The 12,475-nt window shown below is 39.0% G+C and overlaps 1 protein-coding gene across 3 annotated transcripts in view; it reads right to left on the minus strand.

Moving 5' to 3' along the window:
- Positions 1-12,475, minus strand: part of ABCB7 (ATP binding cassette subfamily B member 7) — a 122,982-nt gene that overhangs the window by 35,828 nt on the left and 74,679 nt on the right. For all 3 annotated transcript variants that reach the window (XM_002721823.6, XM_008248850.5, XM_089324855.1), the window contains exon 4: positions 8,624-8,743. In XM_002721823.6, coding sequence (XP_002721869.2) covers positions 8,624-8,743 — 120 coding nt within the window. The remainder of the gene's footprint in view (positions 1-8,623; positions 8,744-12,475) is intronic.

Consider the following 12,475-nt stretch of genomic DNA (forward strand, 5'->3'; position numbering starts at 1 on the left):
GATCAATTCAACAGGAAGATATAACAATTATCAATGTATATGCACCTAACTACAGGGCACCAGTTTATCTAAAAGATTTATTAACGGACTTAAAGGGAGACTTAGACCCCAATACAGTAGTACTGGGGGACTTCAATACTCCACTCTCAGAAATAGACAGATCATCCGGTCAGAAGATCAACAAGGATACAGTAGATTTAAACAACACTATAGCCCAAATGGATCTAACAGATATATACAGAACTTTCAATCCTACAGCTAAAGATTTTACATTCTTCTCAGCAGTACATGGAAGCTTCTCTAGGATTGACCACATACTAGGCCATAAAGCGAGTCTCAGCAAATTCAAAAGAATTAGAATCATACCATGCAGCTTCTCAGACCATAAAGGAATGAAGTTGGAAATTACCAACTCAGGAATCCCTAGAGCATACGCAAACACATGGAGATTGAACAACATGCTCCTGAATCAACAATGGGTCATAGAAGAAATCAAAAGAGAAATCAAAAACTTTCTGGAAGTAAATGAGGATAACAGCACAACATACCAAAACTTATGGGACACAGCAAAAGCAGTGTTAAGAGGAAAGTTTATATCAATAGGTGCCTACATCAAGAAATTGGAAAGACACCAAATAGATGAGCTTTCAATTCACCTCAAGGATCTAGAAAACCTACAGCAAATCAGACCCAAATCTAGTAGGAGAAGAGAAATAATTAAAATCAGAGAAGAAATCAACAGGATTGAATCAAGAAAAACATTACAAAAATCAGCCAAACGAAGAGCTGGTTTTTTGAAAAAATAAACAAAATTGACACCCCATTGGCCCAACTAACTAAAAAAAGAAGAGAAAAGACCCAAATCAATAAAATCAGAGATGAAAAAGGAAATGTAACAACAGACACCACAGAAATAAAAAGAATCATCAGAAATTACTACAAGGACTTGTATGCCAGCAAACAGGGAAACCTATCAGAAATGGATAGATTCCTGGACACATGCAACCTGCCTAAATTGAACCAGGAAGACATCGAAAACCTAAACAGACCCATAACTGAGACAGAAATTGAAACAGTAATAAAGGCCCTCCCAACAAAGAAAAGCCCAGGACCAGATGGATTCACTGCTGAATTCTACCAGACATTTAAAGAAGAACTAACTCCAATTCTTCTCAAACTATTCAGAACAATCGAAGAAGAGGGAGTCCTCCCAAATTCTTTCTATGAAGCCAGCATCACCTTAATTCCTAAGCTGGAAAAAGATGCAGCACTGAAAGAGAATTACAGACCAATATCCCTGATGAACATAGATGCAAAAATCCTCAATAAAATTCTCGCCAATAGAATGCAACAACACATCAGAAAGATCATCCACCCAGACCAAGTGGGATTCATCCCTGGTATGCAGGGATGGTTTAATGTGCACAAGACAATCAATGTGATACACCACATTAATAGACTGCAGAAGAAAAACCATATGATTATCTCAATAGATGCCGAGAAAGCATTTGATAAAATACAACACCCGTTCATGATGAAAACTCTAAGCAAACTGGGTTTGGAAGGAACATTCCTCAATACAATCAAAGCAATCTATGAAAAACCCACGGCCAACATCCTATTGAATGGGGAAAAGTTGGAAGCATTTCCACTGAGATCTGGAACCAGACAGGGATGCCCACTCTCACCACTGCTATTCAATATAGTTCTGGAGGTTCTAGCCAGAGCTATTAGGCAAGAAAAAGAAATTAAAGGGATACAAATTGGGAAGGAAGAGCTCAAACTATCCCTCTTTGCAGATGACATGATTCTTTATTTAGAGGACCCAAAGAACTCTACTAAGAGACTATTGGAACTCATAGAAGAGTTTGGCAAAGTAGCAGGGTATAAAATCAATGCACAAAAATCAACAGCCTTTGTATACACAGACAATGCCATGGCTGAGGAAGAACTTCTAAGATCAATCCCATTCACAATAGCTACAAAAACAATCAAATACCTTGGAATAAACTTAACCAAAGACGTTAAAGATCTCTACGATGAAAATTACAAAACCTTAAAGAAAGAAATAGAAGAGGATACCAAGAAATGGAAAAATCTTCCATGCTCATGGATTGGAAGAATCAACATCATCAAAATGTCCATTCTCCCAAAAGCAATTTACAGATTCAATGCAATACCAATCAAGATACCGAAGACCTTCTTCTCAGATCTCGAAAAAATGGTGCTGAAATTTATATGGAGGCACAAGAGACCTCGAATAGCTAAAGCAATCTTGTACAACAAAAACAAAGCCGGAGGCATCACAATACCAGATTTCAGGACATACTACAGGGCAGTTGTAATCAAAACAGCATGGTACTGGTACAGAAACAGATGGATAGACCAATGGAACAGAATTGAAACACCAGAAATCAACCCAAACATCTACAGCCAACTTATATTTGATCAAGGATCTAAAACTAATTCCTGGAGCAAGGACAGTCTATTCAATAAATGGTGCTGGGAAAATTGGATTTCCACGTGCAGAATCATGAAGCAAGACCCCTACCTTACACCTTACACAAAAATCCACTCCACATGGATTAAAGACCTAAATCTACGACCTGACACCATCAAGTTACTAGAGAACATTGGAGAAACCCTTCAAGATATTGGCACAGGCAAAGAATTTCTGGAAAAGACCCAGGAGGCACAGGCAGTCAAAGCCAAAATCAACTATTGGGATTGCATCAAATTGAGAAGTTTCTGTACTGCAAAAGAAACAGTGAGGAGAGTGAAAAGACAACCGACAGAATGGGAAAAAATATTTGCAAACTATGCAACAGACAAAGGGTTAATAACCAGAATCTACAAAGAGATCAAGAAACTCCACAAAAACAAAACCAACAACCCACTTAAGAGATGGGCCAAGGACCTCAATAGACATTTTTCAAAAGAGGAAATCCAAATGGCCAACAGGCACATGAAAAAATGTTCAAGGTCATTAGCAATCAGGGAAATGCAAATCAAAACCACAATGAGGTTTCACCTCACCCCGGTTAGAATGGCTCACATGCAGAAATCTACCAACAACAGATGCTGGCGAGGATGTGGGGAAAAAGGGACACTAACCCACTGTTGGTGGGAATGCAAACTGGTCAAGCCACTATGGAAGTCAGTCTGGAGATTCCTCAGAAACCTGAAGATAACCCTACCGTTCGACCCAGCCATCCCACTCCTTGGAATTTACCCAAAGGAATTTAAATTGGCAAACAAAAAAGAGGTCTGCACCCTAATGTTTATTGCAGCTCAATTCACAATAGCTAAGACCTGGAACCAACCTAAATGCCCATCAACGATAGACTGGATAAAGAAATTATGGGATATGTACTCTTTAGAATACTATACCGCAGTAAGAAACAACGAAATCCAGTCATTTGCAACAAAATGGAGGAATCTGGAACACATCATGCTGAGTGAAATAAGCCAGTCCCAAAGGGACAAATACCATATGTTCTCCCTGATCGGTGACGACTGACTGAACACCAAGAGGGAAACCTGTTGGAGTGAGGTGGACACTATGGGAAATGGTGGCTTGATCAGCATAGCCCTGACTGTTAATGAACAACTAAATACATTATCCCTCTTAGTAGTTTTTTTTATCTGTTCTACTTAATATGACTGGTTTAGATCTGTAATTGATGCACAGTTATTCTTAAGTGTTGAAAATTAACTGAAATGTGATCCCTGTTGAACATGGTGGTGGGAATGGGAGAGGGAAGAGATGTATAATTTGGGACATGCTCAGGCTGACTTGCCCCAAGTGGTGGAGTTGGAAGCATACCAGGGGATTCCAATTCAATCCCATCAAGGTGGCATGTACCAATGCCTTCTCACTGTTCCAGGTGATCAGTTTCAGTTCACAGTTGGTCATGGTGAAGGGACTGGGAGTCAAAGGGAGCACATAGACAAGTCTAGTACCTGCTAACGCTAACTGATGGAGTAAATAAAGGGGAGAGTGATCCAACATGGGAAGTGAGAATCTCAGCAGACTCATAGAATGGCAGATGTCCTAAATAGCACTCTGGCCTCAGAATCAGCCCTAAAGGCATTCGGAGCTGGCTGAAAAGCCCATGAGAGTATTTCAGGCATGGAAAGCCAAGACACTCTGGCAAAAGATCTCTGCGAGTGAGATCCCAGTGGAAAGAACAGGCCATCAAAGAAGGAGGTACCTTTCTCTGAAGGGAGGAGAGAACCTCCACTTTGACTATGAGCTTGTCTAAACAAGATAAGAATCGGAGAACTCAGAGGGCTTCCATAGCCTTGGAAACTCATGACTGGAGCATAGGGAGATTACTGATGCCATAGACAGGAGTGTCAATTGGTAAAGTCAACAACAGGAGTCACTGTGCACTTACTCCTCATGTAGGATCTCTATCCTTAATGTGCTGTACATTGAGATTTAATGCTATAACGAGTACTCAAACAATATATTTCACTTTGTGTTTCTATGGGGGTGCAAACTGTTGAAATCCTTACTTAATGCATACTAAACTGATCCTCTGTAAAAAAAAAAAAAAAAAAAAAAAAAAAAAAAAAGAAATTATCAATTCCCAACTTGACTCTCACTGGGATTAAACATGACAATAGGTCTGCTCTGATTTCATCATCATTTTAAAAAATCATCTATTATTTTTCACTTTATGTTTCTGTGTGGGAGCAAACTGTTGAAATCCATACTTAATGTATACTAAGCTGATCTTCTGTATATTAAGATAATCGAAAATGAATCTTGATGTGAATGGAAGGGGAGAGGGAGTGGGAAAGGGGAGGGTTGTGGGTGGGAGGGACGGTATGGGGGGAAAGCCATTGTAATCCATAAGTCGTACTTTGGAAATTTATATGCATTAAATAAAAGTTTAAAAAAAAAAAAAAAAAAAAGTACATTTTAGTACTATGCTAAAATGAACAAGAGATTTAAAAATTTCAATATTAGGTACCAAAAATTTAAACATTAGCTACCAAAATCAGATCTCTGTTCAGCTTAAATAAATGAAGTACAATTTCTTGATTTGTTGCTCAGCATCCTGATGTGAGCAAGTACTTGAACCTGTCCCTAGGCAGTCAGATTCAGCAAGAGAGTAACTCAACAGAGTCCACAGATGAGAAGGGAGATAAGAAAATAGAATCTGAGACAGGCATTTGGCCTAGTGGTTAAGATACCTGCACCCACATGGGAATGCATGCATTAGAGACTTGGCTTTATCTCCTGACACCAGCTTCCTGCGAATGAAAAAGCTGAGATGCAGTGGTGATGGTTCCAGTAATTGGGTTTCTACCATCCAGGTGGAACACATGAACTGAGTACCCAGCTCTTGAATTTGGTCAGGCCAAGTCATAGTCATTGCAGGTATATAGGGAATAAACCAGCAGATGAGTATGTCTGCTCTCTTCGCCCACTCACCTCCCACAAAATAAATTTTTAAAAAGTCTCATTGTAAATTATTTTGATTTTATCCACTTCTTCAATTACTCCTTCCCAGTTTCTTCTACTGCTTACTTCCATACAAGAGCATATTAACCAAAGGCTCTGTCCTTAGTCTTCTATTTCTGTTCTTTTCCTGGGCAAAATCACCAATTTGCATTGTTCCAGCAATCACCTCTTAATTTCTCTAGCTGTGGGCTCCTTCCTGAGCCTACACTGCATTTTGTATTACCAAATGAATAGCTTTATCTGGGTGTTTCACTAGCACCTTAAACAGGTCCAAGATCAAGATCTTCACCTTTCCAAACAAGACTTCTTGACTTACTAACTACTTATGTGAAAGCCACTAACATTCTTTCATCTTGGCATTATCTTTGAAGTCTATCATTTTTTACTTCTACTATCCAACTGGTTGTTAAGTCTTCTTGACTCTACATCCCCCATCACACAATATCTTTTTTAACATATTTTATCTTCATTTTACCTTTTTTATCATCACTCTAGTACAAACTATTTCTCACCTGGACTGGACTACAGCTTCCTAACTAGTTAATAAACATCAGCTGAATGAATGCAAGAACTGAATGGTACCTCTACTTTAAGTCTCTCATCACTTTAATCCATCTTGGTCAATGGGGCAAGATTAATTTCCTAAAGCACAGTTCTAACCTTATCAGTTCTCTACTCAAAAACAAAAGTTCCTATTTCCTATATAATGAAATAAATTTTTCTGAAATATTTTCCTCTCATTGGAGCAAAGCTGGGCTACTCACTTCTTACACACACTACATGCTTTATCTAGCTCTCCATTCACATAATGCCTATACCTACCCATCAGTCACGGCCTATCCATGTTATCCGCTCTATGAAACCTTTCCTGACTTCCTATCATGGTTCACATCTTTCCTCTAAAACCCCCACAACACTTGACTGGTACTTCCTTTTTTATTTATATTTTTAAAATTAATATAAAGAGAACAGATTTCATGCAGTTTATACAGTTCTAAGAATATAATGATACTTCCCTCCCTCTCTCTCCCTTTTCATTTTTTATTTTTGTGACATTTAAAAAATATTTATTTGAAAGAGCTACGGGGGGGGGGGAGAACAGATTTCATGCAGTTTATACAGTTCTAAGAATATAATGATACTTCCCTCCCTCTCTCTCCCTTTTCATTTTTTTATTTTTGTGACATTTAAAAAATATTTATTTGAAAGAGCTACAGGGAGAGAGGGGGGGGAGAGAGAGAGAGAGAGAGATCGATCTTTTGTCTGTTGGTTCACTCTCCAGAAGGCTGCAATGGATAGGGCTGAGCCAGGTCAAAGCCTGGAGCCAGGAGCTTCATCTGGGTCTCCCACATGGGTGGCAGGGGTCCAAATACTTGGGCCATCTTTCACTGCTTTCCCAGGCCATTTGCAGGGAGCTGGATCAGATGTGGAGCAGCCAGAACATAAACAGGCACCCATATGAGATGCCAGCATCACAGGTGATGGCTTTACCCACTATGCCACAATGCCAGCCATGTGACAACACTTTTAGGTTAGTTTATATGCTTCACTAAACAGTTCAACAAGCAAAAAGTACGAAGACCCCTGTACATCTTTAAATCATTTATGACCTACCTTGCATTATAGCAGTAAAATAAAACTTGCAGCTGGCGCCGCGGCTCAACAGGCTAATCCTCTGCCTGTGGCGCCGGCACACCGGGTTCTAGTCCCGGGTGGGGTGCCAGATTCTGTCCGGGCTGCCCCTCTTCCAATTCAGCTCTCTGCTGTGGCCTGGGAGTGCAGTGGAGGATGGCCCAAGTCCTTGGGCCCTGTACCCGCATGGGAGACCAGGAGAAGCACCTGGCTCCTGCCTTCAGATCAGCGCGGTGCTCCAGCCACAACACATTGGCCGCAGCGGCCATTGGGGGTGAACCAACAGAAAACACTTTTCTCTCTGTCTCTCTCACTGTCCACTCTGCGTGTCAAAAAAATAAATAAATAAAAAATAAAACTTGCCTTATTCTGTATGATTTGAGGGACGAAATTTGCTTTAATCATATCTGAATACCCTGCAGTGCCAAGAATAGTACTTTATGTGATGAGTTTTCAATAAGTATTTTTAGGGGAGGGAAATGAATGGGTAAAGAAAAGAGGCTATACATGATAAATGGAAGAAATAGTGGTAAGATCTGGATTCTAAAACAAAGTTTTAATCCTTATATGTAAGACGGGCAACCAAATTGTCATCATATGGCATTTATATTTTTAAGCAAACACTTTTAACCATACATTTGGAAATGTAAATTTATTTAACAACTATATTGTTTTTACTACTGCCAGACATTGTTCTAAGCCTTTTATATCTTGATTTATGTAATCCTTGTAAGAATCCTATTTTCTAAACAGGCAAACTGAGGCATAGACACTAAGCAACTTGCTCAGGGATAAAAGGGTAACAAGTGGTAGAATCCAGGCAGTCTGACTCCAGAGACCATGCTCTTCATTACATAAATATATTTTATTGTATCTATAGATATATACTTCCCTGACTTTAAAATCTGAGTAAGTTAAAAATGAAGGTTTTTTTTCTTGAAAACTCAGGGTCATCAATATAATTTTGCTTTATAGTACAATGACAAACTGAAGAGGTTGCTGAAATGTAAAAGGTACTACCCTTTACTAAGTGTGTGGACCAAAATGCCAGCATTTGTGTTGTTGGTTTTAAGTTGTTCTGCTTTTTCCCTTGATGTTAAACTGTTATTTACCACTTGCGGCTATCAATGGGCCTAAAATGCCTCTATCTTCTTTCAATTTACTGGGTACTGGGAACCAAACTCATCAGAAATATGTATTAAGAGCCAATAAGACTCTTCGTTCATGAACTTCCTTATGCTTAGTTACAACCAATGTTCCTGAATCTCACATCAGCTTCAGGAGTGAATTCCATTAAGTTGAAACTGTTCAAAGTCTGATCCAGCAATAAACTGGGCATTATTACATAATTTCTGGTGACTGCCTGAAGTAATTATGTAAACTAAATGAGGGTCCTAATAGTTGGCCATCCTTCTCCCAAAGTGAATTATACCAGCCCAGGATTCATAATTATAAAATGTGGCAGTACTTCTTTGATAGAGCAACCAAACAATGCATAATTTCTTCTATTCTTACCTTTGCACCACCCAAAAATCCCAAGGAAATGGCAACTCTAGCTCTCAGATCTGGCCTGTCTTTGGGCCATACATAAGAAAGCATTGCTTTTATGATTTTCCGAGTATCAACATCTTTTAACTGTTGAAAGAAAGAAAACATAGCAGTTAGTTACATGTCATCTCAAATGTAACCATATTTCATTAGTTGAATCATATTAGAATCATATAAATATTTGTGAAATACCTGAAAATATTACAAATATAACTTTTATTCTAAATCAAAGGCCAATGTATTTCAAACTGAAAATATTAAACAACTCATTTTTACTTTGGATTAAACATACATATATATTATTGTTTTTAACTTCTATATATGAAAATACACAGTACTTGTCTTTCTTTGTCTGGTTTGTTTCATTTATGATTTCCAGTTTCATCTATTTTGCTGCAAATGTCAAGATTTCATTTTTTTATGGCAGAATAATACTCCACTCTGTGTATATACTACACTTTTTTAAAGCTTTTATTTAATCAATGCAAATTTCATAGGTACAACTTTAGGAACATAATGGTACTTTCTCCCATACCTGCCCTCCCGCTCGCACTCCCATCCCATTATGGTTCATTTTTAGTTTAACTTTATATACAGAGGATCAACTCTATGCTAAGTAAAGATTTCAACAGTTTGCACCCACATACACACACACAAACGTATAAATAAAGTACAGCTTGAGAACAAGTTTTGCAGTTAATTTTCATATTACAACTCATTAAGGACAGAGGTCCTACATGGGGAGTAAGTGCACAGTGGCTCCTGTTGTTCATTTAACAATTAACATGCTTATTTATGACGTCAGTGATCACCTGAGGCTCTTGCCATGAGCTGCCAAAGCTATGGAAGCCTTTTGTGACCACAGACTCCATCAGTATTTGGACAAGGCCATAAGGAAAGTGGAAGTTCTCTCCTCCCTTCAGAGAAAAGTATATACTTCTTTGATGGCCCCTTTCCACTGGGGTCTCACTCACAGAAACCCTTCATGTATATACCACACTCTTTATCCATTCATCCACTGATAGATATCTAGGTTGATTCTATACCTTGGCAATTGTGAATAGTGCTACAACAAACATGGGAGTGCAGGCATCTCTTTCATACACTGATTTCATTTCCTTTGGATATATACCCAGAAGAGGGATGACCTGATTACTAGAAGTTGAGAGGGATGAGGGTGACTGAATAATGGGTATCAAAACAGAGCAGGGTGAATCTGATGGGTGCTGGTGTTCTGCAGCCCAGGGGGGTGACTATGGTTTATCATGATGTATCATATTCTGCATAAAGAACTGGAAGAAAAGATAAGGAAATGGAGAGGCTATTTGCCAGGTATGGTCAGTTAAAGCTATGTATAGGTGTTGAAATTTTGTATCTTGCTCCTTAAAAATGTGCAAGTATTTCATGTTAATTCAAAACTAAAAAAAATTGTACTTATTTCTGTTAAATTTCTTATTTTCAACTATAACCACCCCCATATTGCTAAAAAGTTATTCAATTATGATGAAGAGACATAAATTTCTTATTAAGCTAGCAGACATGATATAAAACTTAGAAAAAAACTGGGGCCAGTGTTGTGGCACAACAGGTTAAGCCACCACCTACAATGCCAGCATCCCATATGGGCACTGGTTCATGTCCTAGCTGCTCCACTTCTGATCCAGCTCTCTGCTAATGTGCCTGGAAAAGCAGAAGAGGATGGCCCAAGTTCTTGGGTCCTTGCACCCATGTAAGAGACCCAGAGAAGTTCTGACTCCTGGCTTCAGCCTGGCCCAGCCCCAGCCAATGCAGTCATTTGAGAAGTGAACCAGCAGATGGAAAATCTCTCTCTCTCTAACCTATCTTTTAAATGAATAAAATAAATCTTTTAAAAAAAAATCTTAAAAAGTTTTCCATATTTCCATCTTTGTAGTTGAAAGCTTTATATAATTTTAGGCAGTTCATGATAGGACAGTTCCAATACTGTGTTTTAGGAAAGCAGGGGTCTTAGTATTGACTATATTGGAGATGTTGGGTTATGAAAAATGTCAGCAAAAATACAGTTTTCTCATTATGCTTAATCTGGTCCAAATTTATCTCATGTTTTTCTTTTTCCAATGTTTCTGAGGCAACATTCCCATTAAGTTTTTTTAGTTAGGCAACATTCTCATTAAGTTTTTTTAGTTTCAGCTTTAGAGGCATATTAAAAATCAAAATCATACCTTCTAAAACCAATGAGATTAATATATATACACTGTCGCTCCCCCATTCGCGGAGGAACGACACTAAACCCTGCGCTGTTCTTTTGTCTGCTCGGCCCTTCCCAGGTTTGCTGCTGGTCCTTCCCGGGTTGGCTGCCGACCCCTCCACCTCCGTGGAGGGGCGGCTCCCCCTGCCACTTTCCCCACTTCCGTGGGGGAGCGGCACACCGCCGGCCAGCTCTCTCAGGGGCTGTTCAGATGTTCCTTCAGATAGATGTTCCTGGTGCATGTTGTCTCTCTCCTCCTTTACAGTCCTCTTCCACCAATCCCAACTCTACTACCCACACGCCGAGCACGCTGCTCTCCTCCAATCAGGAGCAAGATCAGCTCCTGCAGCTCATCAGTCAAATTGGCGAGAGGCAGCTGTGTAGAAGTTGTTTACTCCTCTCCCAGTGCCATATTGTGGGAGAGCAGATGCATAGAATAAGTCTTAATTCCAGTAACTTAGTCTAGTCTGAGTTGCTCCCCACAATACACATATACTCAAACTATTATATTGTAGCTTATAAAACAATCCACATAAGCAAAACTGAAATATTAACTCAATATCTGGAAAAAGTATTTAAAAGACCAAAGATAAGGCTCGTTGTTGATGGCAGTGTATGGAAATAAGCAGTCGAATGCACAGGTAATAGGGAGTACATTGAAATAATCTTTCTGCAAAGCAATTTTATATCTATTATAGGCATACCTCATTTGATTGTATTTTGCTATTTTGCTTTTATTGTGCTTTGTACACTTTTTGTTTTTTAACAAATTGAAGGTTTGTGGCACCCCTGCATCCAGCAAGTCTAATGGAGCAATTTTTCCAACAGCATGTGTTCACTTTGGGTCTCAGTGCAACATTTTGATAATTCTTACAATATTTCAAACCTTTTCATTATTACTACATCTGTTATGGTGATCTGTGATCTTTGATGTCTCTAATCGTTTTGGGGTACCATAAATCATGTACATATAATATAGTGAATTAAACAGATAAAGTTGCATGTGTTTTGATTGCTCCACTGACTGGTCACCCCCCCCCTCCTTTCTTATTCCCTCTCCTCAGGCCTCCTTATTCCCTCAGACTCAACAATACTGAAATTAGATTAAATGGCCTCTAAGTGTTCAAGTAAAAGGAGGAGTCTCATATCATTCACTTTAAATCAAAAGCTAGAAATGATTAAGCTTAGTGAAGAAAGCATGTCAAAAGCCAAAACAGACTGAAAGAAAGAACCCTTGTCCCAAACAGATAGCCAAGGGCAGGGCATTAACCTGCTGTGCCACAGCACCGGCCCCGCTCTCCCCTTCTTTAGCTCTCCATCTTTCTCTGTTCTCTGTCATTCTGCCTGTCAAGTAAGCAAGCAAGCAAATAAATAAAACTTTTTTAAAAAGTACAACTGCAGTGAACACATGAATGACAGGAAAGTAAAAACAGCCTTACTGTTGATATAAAGAAAGTTTTAGTAATCTGACTATAAGGTCAAACCAGCCATAACATTTCCTTAAAGTAAAGCCTAATCCAGAGTAAGGGCCTACTTCTCCTCAATTTTATGAGCGCCAAGACAGGCAAGGAAGCTGAAGAAGAATATGAAGC

The sequence above is a fragment of the Oryctolagus cuniculus genome, chromosome X, assembly GCF_051225735.1.
Source record: "Oryctolagus cuniculus isolate XC-2025 breed Fujian yellow rabbit chromosome X, ASM5122573v1, whole genome shotgun sequence".
NCBI lineage: Eukaryota > Metazoa > Chordata > Mammalia > Lagomorpha > Leporidae > Oryctolagus > Oryctolagus cuniculus.